This window comes from Anomaloglossus baeobatrachus, chromosome 3 (genome assembly GCF_048569485.1).
Source record: "Anomaloglossus baeobatrachus isolate aAnoBae1 chromosome 3, aAnoBae1.hap1, whole genome shotgun sequence".
Classification (NCBI taxonomy): Eukaryota; Metazoa; Chordata; class Amphibia; order Anura; family Aromobatidae; genus Anomaloglossus; species Anomaloglossus baeobatrachus.
The window spans coordinates 32,308,235-32,330,908 of NC_134355.1; the positions used below are offsets into that span (position 1 = coordinate 32,308,235).

The following is a 22,674-nucleotide window of genomic DNA, read 5'->3' on the forward strand; positions in this document are numbered from 1 at the left end:
GACCTAAAAAAATAAAAAATAAAAAAACGATAAAGAAATTAAATTTTTCTTTGTATCTGTTGGGTCTGGATGATTTTATATATATATATATATATATATATATATATATATATATATATGTATGTATATATATATATATATATATATATGATTTTATATATATATATATATATATATATATATATGATTATATATATATGATTATATATATATATATATGATTATATATATATATATATGATTATATATATATATATATATATATATATATATATATATATATATATAAAATCTAAAAAAAAAGTGAAAGGATTTTTCTTGTATTTATTGTGTCTGAATGACTTTGAAAAAAAAACCCAATAAAAATAAAAAAAATTCTAAAAAAATAAAGAATTTGTATTTGGATGACTAAAAAAAATAAATTAACAAAAATCGATTTTTTTTTTTTTATTTGTTGGGTTTGGGTGACTGAAAAAAAAACAATAAATATAAATAAAAAATTCTAAAAAATTAAGGAATTTTGTTCTACTTGTTAAATTTTTTTTTTGTATTTATTGTGTTTAAATGACTAAAAAAAAATACAAAAAAAATATTTTTTTTAGATTTTTTTTATTACTTGGGTTTGGATGACATGAAAATAACTAAAAATATTTCTAAAAAATTAAAGATTCTTTTGTATTTGTTGGGCTTCGATGACTTAAGAAAAATAAATGTTGTGTTTAAATGAATAAAAAAAATAAATACAAAAAAAATATTTAGATTTTTTTTAATTTGTTGGGTTTGGATGAATTAAAACAAAGAAAAATAATTCTAAAAAATTAAAGAATTGTTTTTGTGTTTGTTGGGCTTCGATGACTTAAAAAAAATAAAAATAAAAATAATTCTAAAAATTAAAGAATTTTTTGTGTTGTTTTTAAATGACTTTAAAAAATAAATACAGAAAAAATAATATTTTAGATTTTTTTTTTATTTCTTGGGTTTGGATGACTTAAAAAAAATAATTCTAAAAAATTAAAGATTGTTTTTGTATTTGTTGGGCTTCAGTGACTTAAAAATAATAAATAAAAAAAAATATAAAAAAAATTAAAGAATTATTTTTAGGATAATTCAAACAATAAGGAAGAACGTGGTGATTGGAACAAAACACTGAACGTAGACGTCTGTACAGAAAACTATACCCCAGCTATACAAGATCTGCTTTTTTTTTTTTCTATTTTTTTTTTGCAAAGCAATCAATTGTCTATTTTACAATGCTATCCACATAGACCGAGTGGTTAGTGTCCTCCAGGGTTCGCTGTACAAGCCACGTGACCGATCGGCTGCGTATTTACGAGAGTCGGAATTTCGCAATATACAACTGATTGGAGAGTTCTGTATAACCTTATTGCAGTAAGGGCATTATCTGTAACATATGGGGTTAGAGGGGGGAGGGGAGCGTGCCAGCCAAAAAAGATGTAATGCCCGTTACTGGTAGAGAAGCCCGATGCTGCCCCAGCAGTACATTCAGATGTTGCGTGGAACCGAGATTCTCACAATTTGAGCTCGTTTGCAATCTTGGACGCAATGTTCTTGAAGGCGATGGAGGTCCCGGATATTCTCTTGAAGCGGACCCCGTTGAGGGACAGGCGTGGCAGTTTACACACCTCCATTTCCCACTGTACCAGACTGTCCTGCCGGGCGTCCCCGTGCACACAGAACAGCAGGAATCTCTCCTTCTGCTCGTAGTCGCAGTTGTTGGCATCCAAGACCTTGCGAATCTCCCTCATCATATCATTGGGGTCCATGGAACTGGTGGTCTTCATGCTCCAGGTGAAGCGCAGAGAACGAGGCTTGGAATCTTTTGAGTCTTCTTTTTGGCTTTCTCTTGGTTCCCCGGAGGTGCTCCTGAAAAAAGAAAGTGGGTACAATCATTTCATGCAATATTTCCATTTTCATAGATGGATATTATCGCACAGACCTTGTAAAAACAAGCATTTTTGCAATTTACTGCTTATTAAAATTTGCAACCGTTCTTGAGATAAACACTTTTGTATTGTTTACAGATGGTTGCCTTAGAGACCGACCACCACTGTCTAACTTGTAAGCACTGTCCTGAACTTGGCTGAGCATTGAGAAGTGATAGCGAGCTTCTGCGATCCTGGCCAGCTGCAGAGCAGCGCTTACATGCTCAAAAGAAAAGGGCTGCAAAAGGAAGCAAAAACATTTGTGGACTAAAGCAGGACAATTATACTTACCAAGTTTCCACGCAGCTGTTACACTGGTCCACTCATTAAACCTTATGAATATTGCCTACTTCCCCCGCCCCCCTCTGTGACAGCTTCTCTGATTGGTTGAAGACAGACTGCGCCAACACCCTCTGTGCTGACGTCTATGATTGATTGCTCTCATACTAGCTGTCTGGGTCCCCCAAAGTGGAGTGTAAAAATAAATAAATAATTGGAAAAAATGGCGTAGGGTCCCCAGTATTTTGATAACCCGTACAGATATCAGCTGTGTGCATTATCTTTAAAACACAAGGGACCAAATGTGTTTTTTAAAAATTATTATTTAAATAAATAATTTGTAAAAAAACGCGTGGGGTCCCCCCAAATTTGATACAAAGTCAAGATAATGCAGACAGCTGGGGGCTGATATACTCAGTCTGGGGAGGCCCATGGTTATTGGGCCCATCCCATCCTAAAAATAGCAGCCCTCAACCACCACAGAATTGCTGCAACTATAAGATGTGCCAATCTTTGCGCTTATCCCGATTGCCCTGGAGCGGTAATAGAGGTAATATAAGGGGTGAATGACAGTTGTGATTTGTCAAAAAACACAAGTGTAAGTGCAGGAGAGTCTGTGCAGAAATTTCTGTAACCAAATACTCAATGTGTGCCCATAGCCTACTTTGGTAGTTTAATGAGTTCACTCACCTGAGGTGAGTTCACTGAGTTTAATGAGTTCACCTGAGGTCACAGCTGGGGTACCGCTAGCCGATACCTCAAGTGAACTCACTGACATCACTGCTCTCACAGCTGCAGCATCCATCAGTGTGTTCAGCAAGCCCCAGTGATTGCGACCTCAGGATGTAGCAGAGCCAGGATCATTGTGGAACTTCATGGTGCGGATTACATTGGACATGCAGGGGTGTTTTGGGGGTTAATAAATTGGAGAAAGAAAATGTGTTATGAATAAAGGATTTTTCTCTGTGCTTTGCGCTTATTTCTTCTCATTTACATGATTAGTAATGGGGCCTCTCATAGACCCTACCCATTACTAAACCAGTGCTTCATGGCAGCTATGATTTTTTGACAAATCACAGCTGTCATTAACCTCTTATATTACCCAGATTGGCGGGCAATCAGGATGAGCTGAGTAAGCTCCAGAATTAGTGCATCTAATGGATGCAACAATTCTGGGGCAGTTGAGGGCTGCTATTTTAAAGCTGGGGAGGCCCAATAACCATGGGTCTTCCCAGCCTAAGAATACCAGCCCCCTACTGTCTGCTTTATCTTGGCTGGGTATCATTAGGGGGGGACCCCACGCTTCTTTTTTCTGTCACACTGACCCGGTATTCACAGCCATGACAGTACTTGGCATGACAGTGATGGGGCCGGAAGTGCCCACGCCAAGAAAGCTTGCCAATTGGATGTGTGGCAACAAGCTTTATCTGGGCGGCCGAACCCAAACAGTAACACGGACTTCTCTAAGAAGTCTATGTTTGGCGCCCATACACAGACACGAGGTGTTCGGTACGGAAGCCGAACTTTACAGTTTGAGTTCGTGCATCACCACTATTGACTTCACTGTATAATCAGTATGCAGAGAGCCCCCCCTAGTGGTCACTGCAGGCAGATAGAATTTTATCATTTATTATTACGGCTTTTTCTTAGGCAGATAATCTGTATAAGTAAATGATTATAAAGCAACACTGAGAAAGTAATTGTGAAACGATAAAAATAATAATAAAAAAAATAAATTAAACAATAAAATTTGCAGAGGGTGACTTGAACGTCACACCCCTTTTTTTCAACACCCCAAAAATTGTACATTTTTATTGTTGGTTTTTTTTCCATTTATTGAACTTTTTTTTTTCATTTATCAACATTTTTATCTATTAAGTGCAACTGCACGAAACCCGGCAGTAATTAATCTTCTGCTTGTGCCGTTTATAAAAACCGGGTCCTTGGGCAAAATGCAAAATAGGAATCCTGCAATTTTTTTTCCTAGTAATGTAACATTTCAGGCTGTCTTGTTTTACATATAAGGTTAATTAGTGATGTTAAGCTTCCCATTGAGAATAGACAGCTCTCGGGATCATTCACTCCCCCCCATATAAGAGGCCGCTCTCAGATGATTAGTCAGGAGGTCCCTTATACGTAATCCCGCTGGTTTAGGGAATTGGGGAGGCCGGTGGTAAATCCTGGTTATTCCAAGGAATCCTTACCTAGAAAGCCCCTAGGAAATGGAGGCCCTAAGCATTTGCCTGGTTTGCCAGCCCCTTAAAACTGCCTAGGTACAATATGTTACCATAATAATCTGCAGCCTAAATAGCCCTGGTGGCTTGTGTGTGGCCACAGTGCTGATCATTTTCTTCTCTTTCCATCAACCCACCCTTCCCTGGTTTAATTTTAGAAGGCGCCCAGGTCATAAGTGTAAACACTATTTGAATGTGAAGAATTGAGAGGAATTGCACCTTAAAAAGCTGCAAAAAAAATAAAGAGAAGAGAAAAGCTCGGCCGTGTTGTCACTGCGGAGATAGAGGAACAAGCACAGAATAGCATCCCGGAGGGGATAGGACACCGGACGGCTCCTCACCTTGAGGTCTCTGTTCTGCCGCTCGCTTCAACTTCACTCGGATCCCTGAAATCAAAGTCAAGGTTCAGATTCAATGATGGATAACAGAGATGTCATGTGCTAGTAGAACATTGAATAATCGGGCAACCGGCCATAGGCAAGTCTTGGTTTGCAATTTTTGAATTAAGAGAGAACATTTGAGATGCTACTCGAGAGGTCAATATGTGAGGACGACCGGCCTCTCCCCCGAAATCAACCCTCATAGAGGACAAATACTCACAAAGTGCGTCTGTACTGGATATGACAGAACACGGTTTTCTTGTGTTTCACGAGCATTTTTGCAGTCTTTTCACTTGTGTTTTTTGTTATAAGAGTTTTAATCTTGAATTACTATGAGATAGCCTAACAGGGGCGTACACAAGTTCAGATATGCCCATTTAGTGGGACAGTTCATGGGCTAGCGAATGGGGAGATCCGTGTTGCTGTTGATGGGCAGGTCTGACTCCAGTCAATGAAACCATGACGATGGGAGGGACGTCATTTAGTGGATCCATGCTGATGGTTTGGTCTGTAATGTCATCTGATCTTTGGGTTGGTCTTCTAGCTTGACCAGGGGTCTTCCCTTATATGGTGGTCTTCTTTCATCTGGACATTCCTTGCATTCCAAGCAAGGTGTGGATAACAGGAAATGGTGGCCATCTTTATATCTGTGTCATGTATATGATCTGAAACCTGAATTATGTAAGGCAAATCGATATATTTCCCACAATCCCTTGTCAAAAGGTTAATTAAGTATTTGATGTAAAGGTCCACCTCAACAGACATGTCCATTTTTTTTTTCAAGCTCAAAAACGCAGCTTAAAAAAACAGTTGTGTGCGGACAGCAAAAATGAAAGAAAACTCATAGACTTTGCTGGGGAAGCAAAGTCATGCAGTTTTGAGGCCAAAAACGCACCCGAAAAACGCGCAAAAACGCCGCGAAAAACGCACTGTGTGAACTTACCCTTATTGGAATGTAAGGGGTGCTTCACACATAGCGAGATCGCTACCGAAATCGCTGCTACATCACGGTTTTGGTGACGCAACAGTGACCTCATTAGCGATCTCGCTGTGTGTGACACTGAGCAGCGATCTGGCCCTTGCTGTGAGATCGCTGCTCGTTACACACAGTGCTGGTTCGTTTTCTTCAAAGGCGCTCTCCCACTGATAAGCGCACATCGCTGTGTGTGACAGCGAGAGAGCGACGAAATGAAGCGAGCAGGGAGCAGGAGCCGGCATCTGGCAGCTGCAGTAAGCTGTAACCAAGATAAACATCGGGTAACCAAGGGAAGCCCTTTCCCTAGTTACCCGATATTTACCTTCGTTACCAGCCTCTGCCGCTCTTGCTGCCAGTGCGCGACTCCCTGCTCTCTGCACATGTAGGTGCAGTACACATCGGGTTAATTAACCCGATGTGTACTGTAGCTAGGAGAGTAAGGAGCCAGCGCTAAGCAGTGTGCGCGGCTCCCTGCTCTCTGCACATGTAGCGACGTTATGATCGCTGCTGCATCGCTGTGTTTGACAGCTAAGCAGCGATCATAACAGCGACTTACAAGGTCGCTGTTACGTCACAGAAAATGGTGACGTAACAGCGCCGTCGTTGTCGCTATGTGTGAACCCAGCCTTAGTCTTGTACTAATAGCTGAATATTATAGGTAATTGTAGTTCTCTGAACTCATGATTCTGTATCTGCTGATGTATGAAGAGGGGGAGGGTTAACTATTGTCTTTTTTTTATTAGGTTTCTTCTGTCTGAACAATTGAAAGCCAAACAAAGTCTTATTTACAATAGATAATGGTTACAAGTTTCTTATCTGGTGAGCTGGGAATAAAGGGATTTATGTTTTAAATCAGTGCTCGTCTGTCCCTGGACTAAAGGCCCCGTCACACTAAAGGTACCGTCACACTAAGCAACTTACCAGCGATCCCAACAACGATAGGGATCGCTGGAAAGTTGCTAGGAGGTTGCTGGTGAGATGTCACACTGCGACGCTCCAGCGATCCCACCAGCAACCTGACCTGGCAGGGATCGCTGGAGCGTGGCTACACAAGTTGCTGGTGAGCTCACCAGCAACCAGTGACAAGCCCCCAGCGCCGCGTGGAAGATGCTGCGCTTGGTAACTAAGGTAAATATCGGGTAACCAACCCGATATTTACCTTGGTTACCACCGCACGGAGCTACACGTGCAGAGAACAGGGAGCAGCGCACACTGAGCGCTGGCTCCCTGCTCTCCTAGTTACAGCACACATCGGGTTAATTAACCTGATGTGTGCTGCAGCTACATGTGCACAGAGCAGGGAGCAGCGCACAATGCTTAGCGCTGGCTCCTTGCTCTCCTAGTTACAGCACACATCGGGTTAATTACCCGATGTGTGCTGCAGCTAAATGTGCACAGAGCAGGGAGCAGCGCACACCGCTTAGCGCTGGCTCCCTGCTCTCCTAGTTACAGCACACATCGGGTTAATTAACCCGATGTGTGCTGCAGCTACATGTGCACAGAGCAGGAGCCGGCACTGACAGTGAGAGCGGCACTGACAGTGAGAGCGGAGGAGGCTGGTAACAAAGGTAAATATCGGGTAACCAAGGACAGGGCTTCTTGGTTACCCGATGTTTACATTGGTTACCAGCCTCCGCAGAAGCCGGCTCCTGCTGCCTGCACATTTAGTTGTTGCTGTCTCGCTGTCACACACAGCGATCTGTGCTTCACAGCGGGACAGCAACAACTAAATAATGGCCCAGGACATTCAGCAACAACCAACGACCTCACAGCAGGGGCCAGGTTGTTGCTGGATGTCACACACAGCAACATCGCTAGCAACGTCACAAAAGTTGTTCGTTAGCAGCGATGTTGCTAGCGATGTTGCTTAGTGTGACGGGGCCTTAAAGCTAGTGTCACACACAGCGACAACGACGTCGCTGCTACGTCACCATTTTCTGTGACGTTGCAGCGACATCCCGTCGCTGTCGCTGTGTGTGACATCCAGCAACGAGCTGGCCCCTGCTGTGAGGTCGCCGGTCGTTGCTGAATGTCCAGCTTCATTTTTTGGTCGTCACTCTCCCGCTGTGACACACAGATCGCTGTGTGTGACAGCGAGAGAGCGACGAAATGAAGCGAGCAGGAAGCAGGAGCCGGCGTCTGGCAGCTGCGGTAAGCTGTAACCAGCGTAAACATCGGGTAACCAAGGGAAGCCCTTTCCCTGGTTACCCGATATTTACCTTCGTTACCAGCCTCCGCCCTTGCTGCCAGTGCCGGCTCCTGCTCTGTGCACATGTGGCTGCAGTACACATCGGGTAATTAACCCGATGTATACTGTAGCAAGGAGAGCAAGGAGCCAGCGCTAAGCAGTGTGCGCGGCTCCCTGCTCTCTGCACTGTGACATGTAGCTGCAGCACACATCGGGTAATTAACCCGATGTGTACTGTACCTAGGAGAGCAAGGAGCCAGCGCTAAGCGTGGCTCCCTGCTCTCTGCACATGTAGCACAGCGACGTTATGATCGCTGCTTCGGCTGCTGTGTTTGACAGCTAAGCAGCGATCATAACAGCGACTTACAAGGTCGCTGTTACGTCATAGAAAATGGTGACGTAACAGCGACGTCGTTGTCGCTGTCACTTAGTGTGAACCCAGCTTAAGTGTAAATGTAACACAAGGGCTGGTTCACACTAAGCGACAACGAGGTCGCTGTTACGTCACCATTTTCTGTGACGTAACAGCGACCTTGTAAGTCGCTGTTATGATCGCTGCTTAGCTGTCAAACACAGCAGCCGAAGCAGCGATCATAACCACGAGAGCAGGGAGCCGTGCACACTGCTTAGCGCTGGCTCCTTGCTCTCCTAGCTACAGTACACATCGGGTTAATTAACCCGATGTGTACTGCAGCTACATGTGTAGAAAGCCGGAGCCGGCGTCAGAGCTGCGGAAGCTGGTAACTAAGGTAAATATCGGCTCCTGCTCCCTGCTCGCTTCATTTCGTCGCTCTCTCGCTGTCACACACAGCGATCTGTGTCACAGCGGGAGAGCGTCTTTGAAGAAAACGAACCAGCCAGGGCTGTGTGTAACGAGCAGCGATCTCGCAGCAGGGGCCAGATCGCTGCTCAGTGTCGCACACAGCGAGATCGCTAATGAGGTCACTGTTGCGTCACCAAAACCGTGCCGTAGCAGCGATTTCGGTAGCGATCTCGCTATGTGTGAAGCACCCCTAAGCAACATCGCTAGCAACAACGCTGCTAACGAACAACTTTTGTGACGTAGCAGCGATGTTGCTAGTGATGTCGCTGTGTGTGACATCCAGCAACAACCTGGCCCCTGCTGTGAGGTCGTTGGTTGTTGCTGAATGTCCTGGGCCATTTTTTAGTTGTTGCTGTCCCGCTGTGAAGCACAGATCGCTGTGTGTGACAGCGAGACAGCAACAACTGAATGTGCAGGAGCAGGAGCCGGCAGTAAACCACAGTAAACATCGGGTAACCAAGAAGCCCTGTCCTTGGTTACCCGATATTTACCTTTGTTACCAGCCTCCGCCGCTCTCACTGTCAGTGCCGGCTCCTGCTCTGTGGACATGTAGCTGCAGGACACATCGGGTTAATTAACCCGATGTGTGCTGTAGCTAGGAGAGCAGGGAGCCAGCGCTAAGCAGTGTGCGCTGCTCCCTGCTCTGTGCACATATAGCTGCAGCACACATCGGGTAATTAACCCGATGTGTGCTGTAACTAGGAGAGCAGGGAGCAGCGCTCAGTGTGCGCTGCTCCCTGCTCTCTGCACGTGTAGCTGCGTGCGCTGGTAACCAAGGTAAATATCGGGTTGGTTACCCGATATTTACCTTAGTTACCAAGCGCAGCATCTTCCACGCGGCGCTGGGGGCTGGTCACTCACCAGCAACTCGTGTAGCCACGCTCCAGCGATCCCTGCCAGGTCAGGTTGCTGGTGGGATCGCTGGAGCGTCGCAGTGTGACATCTCACCAGCAACCTCCTAGCAACTTACCAGCGATCCCTATCGTTGTTAGGATCGCTGGTAAGTTGTTTAGTGTGACTGGACCTTAAGGGGTGCTTCACACACAGCGAGATCGCTACTGAGATCGCTGCTGAGTCACGTTTTTTGTGACCTCATTAGCGATCTCGCTGTGTGTGACACTGAGCAGCGATCTGGCCCCTGCTGTGAGATCGCTGCTCGTTACACACAGTGCTGGTTCGTTTTTTTATTGTTGCTCTCCCGATGATAAGCACACATCGCTGTGTGTGACAGCGAGAGAGCAACAATCCTGAATGTGCAGGGAGCAGGAGCCGGCGTCTGAAAGCCTGCGGTAAGCTGTAACTAAGGTAAACATCGGGTAACCAAGGTGGTTACCCGATATTTACCTTCGTTACCAGCCTCTGCAGCTCTCACGCTGCCAGTGCCGGCTCCTGCTCCCTGCACACGCTAAGTTAAGCGGTGTGCGCTGGTAACTAAGGTAAACATCGGGTAACCATACCCGATGTTTACCTTAGTTACCAGTGTCCGCAGCTTCCAGACACCGGCTCCGTGCAAGCGCAGCGTCGCTTGCACGTCGCTGCTGGCTGGGGGCTGGTCACTGGTTGCTGGTGAGATCTGCCTGTTTGACAGCTCACCAGCGACCATGTAGCGATGCAGCAGCGATCCTGACCAGGTCAGATCGCTGGTGGGATCGCTGCTGCATCGCTAAAGTGTGAAGGTACCCTAAGGCTGGGTTCACACATAGTGACAGCGACAACGACGGCGCTGTTACGTCACCATTTTCTGTGACGTAACAGCGACCTTGTAAGTCGCTGCTTTGATCGCTGCTTAGCTGTCAAATACAGCAGAAGCAGCAGCGATGATAACGTCGCTACATGTGCAGAGAGCAGGGAGCCGCGCACACTGCTTAGCACTGGCTCCTTGCTCTCCTAGCTACAGTACACATCGGGTTATTTAACCCGATGTGTACTGCAGCTACATGTGCAGAGAGCAGGGAGCCGTGCACACCGCTCAGCGCTGGCTCCTTGCTCTCCTAGCTACAGTACACATAGGGTTAATTACCATATGTGCACTGCAGCTACATGTGCAGAGAGCAGGAGCCGGCACTGGCAGCGAGAGCGGCGGAGGCTGGTAACGAAGGTAAATATCGGGTAACTAGGGAAAGGTCTTCCCTTGGTTACCCGATGTTTATCTTGGTTACAGCTTACCGCAGCTGCCAGATGCCGGCTCCTGCTCCCTGCTCGCTTCATTTCGTCGCTCTCTCGCTGTCACACACAGCGATCTGTGCGTCACAGCGGGAGAGCGCCTTTGAAGAAAACGAACCAGGGCTGTGTGTAACGAGCAGCGATCTCACAGCAAGGGCCAGATTGCTGCTCAGTGTCACACACAGCGAGATCGCTAATGAGGTCACTGCTGCGTCACCAAAACCGTGACGTAGCAGCGATTTCGGTAGCGATCTCGCTATGTGTGAAGCACCCCTTAGGGGTACTTCTCACATAGCAAGATCGCTAGCGAGATCGCTGCTGAGTCACGGTTTTTGTGACGCAGCAGTGACCTCATTAGCGATCTCGCTGTGTGTGAAATCGCTGCTCGTTACACACAGTGCTGGTTCATTTTTTGCTCGTTGCTCTCCCACTGGGAAGCACACATCGCTGTGTTTGACAGCGAGAGAACAACGATCTGAATGTGCAGGGAGCCAGCGTCTGGAAGCTGCGGACGCCGGTAACCAAGGTAAATATCGGGTAACCAAGCAAAACGCTTTGCTTGGTTACCTGATATTTACCTTGGTTACTAGCGTCCGCCGCTCTCAGGCTGCCACTGCTGGCTCCCTACTCCCTGCACGCGTAGCCAGAGTACACATAGGGTAAATAAGCAGAGCGGTTTGCTTATTAACCCGATGTGTACTCTGGCTACGAGTGCAGGGAGCCAGCGCTAAGCGATGTGCACTGGTAACCAAGGTAAATATCGGGTAACCAAGCGAAGGGCTTTGCTTGGTTACCCAATATTTACCTTAGTTACCAAGCGCAGCATCGCTTCCACGCGTCGCTGGTGGCTGGTCACTAGTCGCTGGTGAGATCTGCCTGATTGACAGCTCACCAGCGACCGTGTAGCGACGCACCAGCGATCCTGACCAGGTCATATCGTGGTCGGAATAGCTGGTACGCCGTTTAGTGAGACGGTACCCTAATGCTGATATACATCCTCTGTACACTGCAGGAGGCCCTTTTTGTGGATGGGGCCCTGGCGCCTGCCCAGTCTGCCCTTCCCCAACGCCGGCCCTGAGAGCAGGAGTAGAAGCTCTTATACCGATATAATAGTAAGTGCCACAAAATCATGTCCCCAACTCATCTGGTAAAATAACGGGGGTTGGCCAGATTACCATTAACTCAAAAGCCAGTGCAGTACAGCGGCTAAAGGAGGCAAACAATGCAAAATTTTTAATAAAATATAATAGCAAAAATGATTATTAGCCCATACTGCATGCATTTAATTAAGAAAAGAAGGGAATTTTGTTACTTACCGTAAATTCCTTTTCTTCTAGCTCCAATTGGGAGACCCAGACGATTGGGTGTATAGCTACTGCCTCCGGAGGCCACACAAAGCATTACACTAAAAAGTGTAAGGCCCCTCCCCTTCTGGCTATACACCCCCCGTGGGATCACGGGCTGATCAGTTTTAGTGCAAAAGCAAGAAGGAGGAAAGCCAATAACTGGTTAAACAAATTCAATCCGAAGGAACATCGGAGAACTGAAACCATTCCACATGAACAACATGTGTACCCGAACAAACCAAAAATCCCGAAGGAAACAGGGGCGGGTGCTGGGTCTCCCAATTGGAGCTAGAAGAAAAGGAATTTACGGTAAGTAACAAAATTCCCTTCTTCTTCGGCGCTCCATTGGGAGACCCAGACGATTGGGACGTCCAAAAGCAGTCCCTGGGTGGGTAAATGAATACCTCAAGTTTGGACTGTAAAAACAGCCCTTCCCTACATGGAGGCAACCGCCGCCTGCAGGACTCATCTACTTAGGCTGGCATCCGCCTAAGCGTAGGCATGCACCTGAAAATGCTTGGTGAAGGTGTGCAGACTCGACCAGGTAGCCGCTTGGCACACCTGCTGAGCCGTAGCCTGGTGCCGTAATGCCCAGGACGCACCCACGGCTCTGGTAGAATGGGCCTTCAGCCCTGATGGAACCGGAAGCACAGTAGAACGGTAGGCTTCAAGGATTGATTCCTTGATCCATCGAGCCAGGGTGGATTTTGCAGCCTGCGACCCCTTGCGCTGACCAGTGACAAGGACAAAGAGTGCATCCGAGCGGCGCACGGGCGCCGTGCGGGAATGTAGATTCTGGGTGCTCTACACCAGATCCAACAATGCAAAGCCATTACATATCGATGAAATGGATAAAAGGAAGGTAAGGAGATATCCTGATTGTGATAAAAAGGGGATACCACCTTAGGGAGAAACTCTGGGATCGGGCGCAGCACTACCTTATCTTGGTGAACACCAGGAAGGGAGCTTTGGATGACCGCGCTGCTAGTTCGGACACTCTCCGAAGAGACGTGACCGCTACCAGAAAGGCCACTTTCTGTGAAAGTCGAGAAAGTGAAACATCCCTCAGAGGCTCGAAGGGCGGCTCCTGGAGAGCAATTAATACCCTGTTCAGATCCCATGGGTCTAACGGCCTCTTGTACGGAGGGACAATGTGATAACCCCCCTGCAGGAACGTGCGTACCTGAGGAAGTCGTACTAGGCGCTTCTGAAAGAATACCGACAGCGCTGCGACTTGTCCTTTAAGGGAGCCGAGCGACAAACCTTTTCCCAAACCAGATGCAGGAAGGGAGGAAAAAGGAGACAATGCAAATGGCCAGGGAGACACTCCCTGAGCAGAGCACTAAGATAAGAATATCTTCCACGTCTTGTGGTAGATCTTGGCAGACGTCGGCTTCCTAGCCCGTCTCATGGTGGCAATGACGTCTTGAGATAATCCTGAAGACGCTAGGATCTCGGACTCGATGGCCACACAGTCAGGTTCAGGGCCGTAGAATTCAGTGGAAAAAACGGCCCTTGGGACAGTAAGTCTGGCCGGTCTGAGAGTGCCCACGGTTGGCCGACCGTGAGATGCCACAGATCCGGGAACCACGACCTCCTCGGCCAGTCTGGGACGACGAGGATGGCGCGGCGGCAATCGGAGCTGAGCTTGCGTAGCACTCTGGGCAACAGTGCCAGAGGTGGAAACACATAGGGTAGCTGGAACTGCGACCAATCCTGAACTAGGGCGCCTGCCGCCAGAGCTCTTTGCTCGTGAGACCGCGCCATGAAAATCGGGACCTTGTTGTTGTGCCGAGACGCCATTAGGTCGACGTCCGGTATCCCCCAGCGGCTACAGATTTCCTGACACCATTCTGGGTGCAGAGGCCATTCCCCTGCGTCCATGCCCTGGCGACTGAGGAAGTCTGCTTCCCAATTTTTTACGCCCGGGATGTGAACTGCGGATATGGTGGATGCTCTGTCTCCCACCCACATCAGAATCCGCCGGATTGCCTGGTAGGCTTGGCGATGCGTGTTCCGCCTTGGTGGGTGATGTATGCCACCGCTGTGGAATTGTCCGACTGAATTCGGATCTGTTTACCTTCCAGCCACTGCTGGAAGGCTTGCAGGGCAAGATACACTGCCCAGATTTCCAGAACATTGATCTGAAGGATGGACTCCTCTGAAGAGAGTCCTTGACCGTCTGAGAAGGGAGACGTTCCTGTCTAGGGACGTCGACTCCCCAACCCATTGGCAAAGCATGTCCCATTGAAGTGGACGCAGATGAAACTGCGCGAAAGTGACTGCCTCTGCATGAGGCGTCTTAAGGGGTGTGACTGGCCTTGAAGGAGAGACTGCACCCCCGTCTGTAGTGAACGCTGCTTGTCCAGCGGAAGCTTCACTATCGCTGAGGGAGTGTGAAACTCCATGCCCAGATATGTCAGCGATTGGGTCGGTGCCCGATTTAACCTTGAAAAGTTGATGATCCACCCGAAACTCTGGAGAGTCTCCAGCGCCACGTTCAGGCTGTGTTGGCATGCCTCTTGAGAGGGTGCCTTGACAAGTGGATCGTCCCAGTAAGGATCACAGAGTGACCCTGAGAGTGCAGGACTGCTCCCACTGCTGCCCTGAACTTGGTGAAAACCCGTAGGGCTGTCGCCAGACCGAAGGGCAGGGCTACGAACTGAAGATGCTCGTTTTCAATAACGAAACGTAGCAAACGCTGGTGCTCTGGAGCAATCGGCACGTGGAGATAAGCATCCTGATGTCTATTGATGCTAGGAAATCTCCTTGAGACATTGAGGCAATGACGGAGCGGAGGGTTACATCCGGAACCGCCTGGCCTTCACGTGCTTGGTGAGCAGTTTTAGGTCCAGAACGGAACGGAAAGAGCCACCCTTTTTTGGCACCCCAATCAGATTGGAGGAAAAAACCGTGTCTTGTTCCTGAAGAGGAACAGGGATTACCACTCCTTCTGCCTGCAGAAGAGCATCGGCTCGGTGGGGGGAGGGGAAGTTCTGAAGAATCGAGCCGGAGGACGAGAACAGAGCTCTATCCTGTACACGTGAGACACAATGTCTCTCACCCACCGGTCTGTGACCTGCGGCAGCTAAATGTCGCCAAGCGGGAGAGTCTGCCACCAACCGCGGATGCGGAGAGAGAGAGCTGAAAGTCATGAGGAGACCGCCTTGGTAGCGGTTCCTCCGGCTGCCTTCCTTGGGCGTGATTGAGCCCGGCCGGAATCTGAGCCCCTCTGAGCCTTTTGAGCCCTTTTGGACGAGGACAATTGGGACCTGCCCGAGCCTGGGAAGGACCGAAACCTCGACTGTCCCTCCAGGACAGCATTACTAGGGTAAGTCGCAATGCAGACATTGCGAGGTTAAGGACACCACCTGCGGCACAGATGTACATGTGCTCAAGACCAGCTGCGCAAGACCAGCTGAAATAGCTTAGAGTGCCCATACGGCTGCGAATGCCGGAGCCACCGACACGCTGATAGCTTCACAGACAGATTTCAACCAGAGGTCCATCTGTCTGTCAATGGCATCTTTAAGTGAAGTCCCATCTCCACTGCAACTATGGATCTAGCCGCAAGCCTGGAGATTGGGGGATCCACCTTTGGACCCTGGGTCCAGCGCTTTACCACGTCAGGGGGAAGGGATAACGTGTATCCTTAATACGTTTGGAGAAAACGCTTATCTGGTAAGCGTGGTGTTTCTGAACTGCTTCTCTGAAGTCAGAGTGGCCAGAAAAATACTCAATATACGCATGAGATACTGAAAAGGGATTTCTCCTGCTGTGAAGCTGACTCCTCCCCTGGGGGAGCTGAGGGAGCAATATCCAACATTCCATTGATGGACGCTATAAGATCATTCACTATGGCGTCCCCATCCGGTGTATCCGGATTGAGAGCGGTGTCAGGACCAAAGCCCTGATCAGCTACGTCTGCCTCATCATACAGAGAGTCCTCCTGCTGGGACCCTGACCGGTGATGAAGCCGAGTGCCGCACCCAGCGAGCTAGCTTAGGCTGTCTGGGACTGCCGTCCGTGTCAGAGCCTTCACCCTGGAATGCCTGGGACCCCCCGGAGCACTGATTATGTTCCAAATGAGGGTGGCCAGGGAGCATTAATCAAGATTGCCCATGGCCTGTCTGGACTGCAAAGTCTCTATCCCATGACAATCTATCAGCCGAAACTGCAACTCCGTCCCTGTCCCTGGACAGGGTTCACAGGTGGTTCCTTTGGCCACCTCTAGTAGAGACCCCGGCTGACCAAGTGCTACAGGGGAGCATTGCACACAATGGGGGTCAGTGGAACCTGCCGGTGGAACAGTATCACATGCAGTAAAAGCAGCATAGAAAGCCTGTGTTGCTTTTTTGCTGCTGTATTCTAGCCATCTATGCAATGTATAGCATACAAGCATAAGTACAATGACCACTTCAGCACATGCAATACAAGCAGCATAGAAAGCCTGTGCCTTGGCACCCTTGCTTTTTTGCTGCTGTTGTCCAGCCATCTAGGAGAATATAGCCAAGAGTAGGGACCGTACAGTGCAATGTATAGCATACAAGCATAAGTACAAATGAACACTTCAGCACATGCAATACAAGCAGCCTATAAAGCCTGTGCCTTGGCACCCATGCTTTTTTGCTGCTGTTGTCCAGCCCTCTAGGAGAATATAGCCAAGAGTAGCGACCGTACAGCGCAATGTATAGCATACAAGCATAAGTACAAATGAACACTTCAGCACATGCAATACAAGCAGCATAGAAAACCTGTGCCTTAGCACCCTTGCTTTTTTGCTGCTGTTATCTCGCCATCTAGGAGGGCATATAGCCAAAGATAGCGACCTACAGTGCAGTGTATAGCATACAAGCATAAAATACAAATGGACACTTCGGTATTTAGTGGGGTCAGCACTTCAGGTGCTGCTTACCGCCCGCCTATAACGCGGGTGTGTGGTCGCCAGAGCCCTGTGACTGGTTGCCCAGAGCATGTCTCCGTTCCCCAGCTCGGACTGCGTGCAGGAATGGCTGCCGGCGTCCTTCTCCAGCTCGTGTGACGAGGGGCAGGCCGTGGGCGTGCCCCAGACAAGAGCGGGAAACTGGCGTCCCACTGTGTCCAGTGAAGGGGGCTGGAGAATGCAAAGCAGACTCCAGCCCTCGGCGCTGACTGTCTGTACAGCGTCCCGCCTCTCCCCTGACTGGCAGGGCTGGAGGCGGGAACGAAACGAAAACTAGGCCGCAAAGCCGGGGACTCGAGTAATAAGTGCGGCCGTCCATGTGCACGGCCAGCGCGGAAGTCCCCGGCGCACCACAAGTCCCAGCCGCGCCACAATGTAAAAAACACCCAGCAGCGGCCGGCGCGGCAGTTCCCAATACATAAAGTCACTCAGCAAAGCTGTAGTGAATAATAGCACGAGCGCTCCGCGCTGTTGCCCCCGGCGCACTAACACTCCCAGCAATGCTGGTGTGTGTGTGCGCGCTTGCCCGGGGACACAGAGTACCTTAATGTAGCAGGGCCCTGTCCCTGACGATACTCAGCTCCATATCCAGCAGGTTCTCTGGGTCTGTGGATGGAGCCCGGTCTCAGTGCCTGGAGACCTGTAAGATCCCACTTCGCCCAGAGCCCTGAGGGGGGATGGGGAAGGAAAACAGCATGTGGGCTCCAGCCTCCGTACCCGCAATGGGTACCTCAACCTTAACAAACACCCGACAAAAGTGGGGTGAGAAGGGAGCATGCTGGGGGCCCCATATGGGCCCACTTTTCTTCCAACCGACATAGTCAGCAGCTGCTGCTGACTAAAAACAGTGGAGCTATGCGTGGATGTCTGACCTCCTTCGCACAAAGCTTGAAAACTGATCAGCCCGTGATCCCACGGGGGGTGTATAGCCAGAAGGGGAGGGGCCTTACACTTTTTAGTGTAATGCTTTGTGTGGCCTCCGGAGGCAGTAGCTATACACCCAATCGTCTGGGTCTCCCAATGGAGCGCCGAAGAAAAAAACTGTCCCCAAAGGTGGGGAACCCCTTTAAGTACCGATGCATACTGAGCTCACCGACTACAACCGCGGGGAGTATTACATCATATGTTTGTTTTAACAAACCAACACTTGACCATGGCAATTGCAACTAATATTAAATAATTAAGCCTTTGCTGTGACTACATAATATGGAGGCGGCCATTTCACCAGCCGCACCAACATTCATTTTTTTGGATTTCTCAACACCATATGGGCACAAATGTTCACACAAACTGGCTGTCTCCGACTGACTACCCGGGGTACGCTACCGGTGCGCTGGCATCATACCTTCGCACAAACTTGGAGGTAATCTTGCTGATAATGCCGGTGGACGTTCCTCTTCTAGTGTGTGAGAACTGGGTGGTTTCGTGGGCAGGCGATGCCGGTGGTCCGTTGTATGTAGCAGTGCGACGATCCCTGAGCTGCTCTCCGTGGAAAGTGCTCCGACTGGTGCTTCCGCGAGGAAATCGAGTCCGGTCCGGGGTGGTTGTACTAATACTGTGAGCAGAAGGGGACGTGGCCGGTACTCGCTGGTTTGCACTGCTGGAAAATAATTTACAAATCTGTTAGAAATGTGCGAGTGGAGCCACAGCGGTCTCCTTACTGACTGTTTTCTGTTGCTTTTGCTTATTTAATAATGTGTATTATTGTAAGCGCATTCTGCCTGTGAAGAATACTACTGAGGTATTTAGTCTCCTCTTATAGACAGCAGTGCAATCCATGGGAGACGAATTTAGTCTCCTATCAAAGACAGCAGTGTAGCCTGTGGCATACTACTGAGGTATTTAGTATCCTCTCATATACAGCAGTGTAGCCTGTGGAATACTACTGAGGTATTTAGTATCCTCTCATATACAGCAGTGTAGCCTGTGGAATACTACTGAGGTATTTAGTATCCTCTCATATACAGCAGTGTAGCCTGTGGAATACTACTGAGGTATTTAGTATCCTCTCATATACAGCAGTGTAGCCTGTGGAATACTACTGAGGTATTTAGTATCCTCTCATATACAGCAGTGTAGCCTGTGGAATACTACTGAGGTATTTAGTATCCTCTCATATACAGCAGTGTAGCCTGTGAGATACTACTGAGGTATTTAGTCTCCTCTCATAGATAGTAGTGCAGCCTGTGAGATACTACGGAGGTATTTAGTCTCCTCTCAGACAGCAGTGTAGCCTGTGAAATACTACTGAGGTATTTAGTCTCCTCTCATAGACAGCAGTGTAGCCTGTGGAATACTACTGAGGTATTTAGTCTCCTCTCATAGACAGCAGTGTAGCCTGTGAGATACTACTGAGGTATTTAGTATCCTCTCATATTCAGCAGTGTAGCCTGTGGAATACTACTGACTGAGGTATTTAGTATCCTCTCATATACATCAGTGTAGCCTATGGAATACTAATGAGGTATTTAGTCTCCTCTCATAGACAGCAGTGCAGCTTGTCAGATACTACTGAGGTATTTAGTCTCCTCTCATAGACAACAGTGTAGCCTGTGGGATACTACTAAGGCACTTGGTCTCCTCTCATAGACAGGAGTGCAGCCTGTGGCATACTACTGAGGTTTTTAGGCTCCTTTGATAGACAGCAGTGCAGCCTGTGGAATACTAAGATACTGAGGTATTTCGTCTCCTCTAATAGACAGCAGTGCAGCCTGTGAAATAGCACTGAGGTTTTTAGTCTCCTCTCATAGCCAGCAGTGCAGCCTGTGGAATATTATTGAGGTAGTTAATCTCCTCTCAGACAGCAGTACAACCTGTGGAATACTATTGAAGTTTATAGTCTCCTCTCATAGACAGCAGTCCAGCCTGTGATCACTGTTAGTATTTCTGCCTCTCTTACAGCAGGACTGGTCATACAGCGAAACCTGGTACAAGAAGTGACCGAAAAAAAGATTAAATATATGGAGGCTCCACGCTGAAAATCATGCGATTGTCCAGTGCCCCATTTCCCTAATTCTTATGTGGCCTTCTGCATCTACAGAATCTAGTATGTCTGTGCCTGTGTTACCAGGGAGTGTGTTCCCCTGTAATTGGGTCTGGTATTGATGGAAAACTGCCCTTTAAAAAGTGAAGCTCCTGTCTGAATGCAGTAAAACCACGCGGGGCAGCTTTGGCGTCCACAAACAGGTCAGTGCTTTTTCCATCTACTTTGCTTTTGTTTTCCTCCAACACTGCCCTTCTCTGGCACATATAAAACCAGAGCTGTCAATCAAAGAAAAAGAGAGCGCAGATAGATAGAAGACAACTCAATACAAGTCTATGAGAGCCTCCTTCTTGCTCTCATAGACTTGTATTGAGATCTCATGACGTAACTTCTGACTTTCGGCCAGTGAGAAGTTATTATCACAAGATGGCACCGCAGGACCGGAGCGTCGTTGGTAAAAGGTGATGTAGCCGGAGGGTGAGTATATGACAGGAGACAAAGCTTTAAAGCGCCACTCCAGCGCCGAAAAAAAAATCCTGTAGGTGTGCTTTAATCAGCTTTTTGTGTTAAATGTATATCACAATCTGTATTAAAAAATAAAATTAAAAATGTTCAGTTTTCACATTGACCACCAGGGCGAACTTCCTGTTTCAGGAAATGCACATGTATATTAGCAGCAATGAACAGACTTAAGGCTACTTTACATGCTGCGACATCGCTAGCGATCTCATTAGCGATGTGAAATTCTAGAGCGCAAGTGCGATCTTTCGAGATCGTACATAGGTCATTTTACGCATGTGCGATCTCGACAGGTCGCACTTGCGATCTAGAATTTCACATCGCTAATGAGATCGCTAGCGATGTCGCAGCATGTAAAGTAGCCTTTAGACTTTATTTTTTGTACTGAAGCATCTAATGAGAGTGTGCAAAGATCATTGTGAAGGGAGGGAAAGGAGGTGAGCTGTGATGTCACCTACAGTGGATCCTGTGTTATCAGCTGTGTATGGTGTCATTGTAATTCTGCCTCTGATGATAATGACAGTGCTGAAAACTCTTATGAAAAGGACAGGAAGTATAAGTCTAAAAAAGCCCCAGGGGCCAGTGTGCAAGGATCATTGTGAATGGAAGGGAAGGAGGTGAGCTGTGATATCACCTTCAGTGGATTCTGTGTTATCAGCTATGTATAGTGTCATTGTAATTCTGCCTCTGATGATAATGACACTACTGAAAACTATTATGGAAAGGACAGGAAGTAAAGTCTAAAAAAGCCCCAGTGGCCAGTGTGCAAAGATCATTGGGAAGGGAGGGGAAGGAGGTGAGCTTTTATGTCACCTACAGTGGATCCTGTGTTATCAGCTGTGTATAGTGTAATTGTAATCCTGCCTCTGATGATAATGACACTGCCAAAAACTCTTATGGAAAGGACAGGAAGTCTAAAAAAGCCCAAGTGGCCAGTGTGCAAAGATCATTGTGAATGGAAGGGAAGGAGGTGACCTGTGACATCACCTTCGGAGGATCCTGTGTTATCAGCTATGTATAGTGTCATTGTAATTCTGCCTTTGATGATAATGACACTGCTGAAAACTCTTATGGAAAGGACAGGAAGTCTAAAAAAGCCCAAGTGGCCAGTGTGCAAAGATCATTGTGAATGGAAGGGAAGGAGGTGAGCTGTGACATCACCTTCAGTGGATCCTGTGTTATCAGCTGTGTATAGTGTCATTGTAATCCTGCCTCTGATGATAATGACACTGCTGAAAACTCATACGGAAAGGACAGGAAGTATAAGTCTAAAAAAGCCCCAGTGGCCAGTGAGCAAAGAACATTGTGAAGGGAGGGGAAGGAGGTGAGCTTTTATGCCACCTACAGTGGATCCTGTGTTATCAGCTATGTATAGTGTCATTGTAATTCTGCCTCTGATGATAATGACACTGCTGAAAACTCTTATGGAAAGGACAGAAAGTCTAAAAAAGCCCCAGTGGTTAGTGTGCAAACATCATTGTGGATGGAAGGGAAGGAGGTGAGCTGTGACATTGCCTTCAGTAGATCCTGTGTTATCAGCTGTGCCTAATGTCATTGGAATCCTGCCTTTGACGATAATGACACTGCTGAAAACTCTTATGCAAAGGACAGGAAGTCTAAAAAGTCCCAGTGGCCAGTGTGCAAAGATCATTCTGAATGGAAGGGAAGGAGGTGAGCTGTGACATCACCTTCAGTGGATCCTGTGTTATCAGCTATGTATAGTGTCATTTAATCCTGTCTCTGATGATAATGAGACTACTGAAAACTCTTATGGAAAGGACAGGAAGAATACGTCTAAAAACGCCCCAGGGGCCAGTGTGCAAAGATCATTGTGAATGGAAGGGAAGGAGGTGAGCTGTGACATCACCTTCAGTGGAACCTGTGTTATCAGCTATGTA

At 47.8% G+C, this 22,674-nt stretch overlaps 1 protein-coding gene across 2 annotated transcripts in view; it reads right to left on the reverse strand.

Moving 5' to 3' along the window:
* Positions 1 to 702: 702 nt before the first annotated feature.
* Positions 703 to 22,674, reverse strand: part of MARK1 (microtubule affinity regulating kinase 1) — a 259,764-nt gene continuing 237,792 nt past the window's right edge. Inside the window, exons 16-18 of one of the 2 annotated variants that reach the window (XM_075339110.1) lie at positions 18,620 to 18,871; positions 4,798 to 4,842; positions 703 to 1,884 (exon numbers count right to left, since the gene is read on the reverse strand). In XM_075339110.1, the coding sequence (XP_075195225.1) occupies positions 1,530 to 1,884; positions 4,798 to 4,842; positions 18,620 to 18,871 (652 nt within the window). In that variant the 3' untranslated portion in view covers positions 703 to 1,529. Of the gene's footprint in view, positions 1,885 to 4,797; positions 4,843 to 18,619; positions 18,875 to 22,674 lie in introns of both variants that reach the window. The other variant, XM_075339108.1, reaches the window with a different exon arrangement.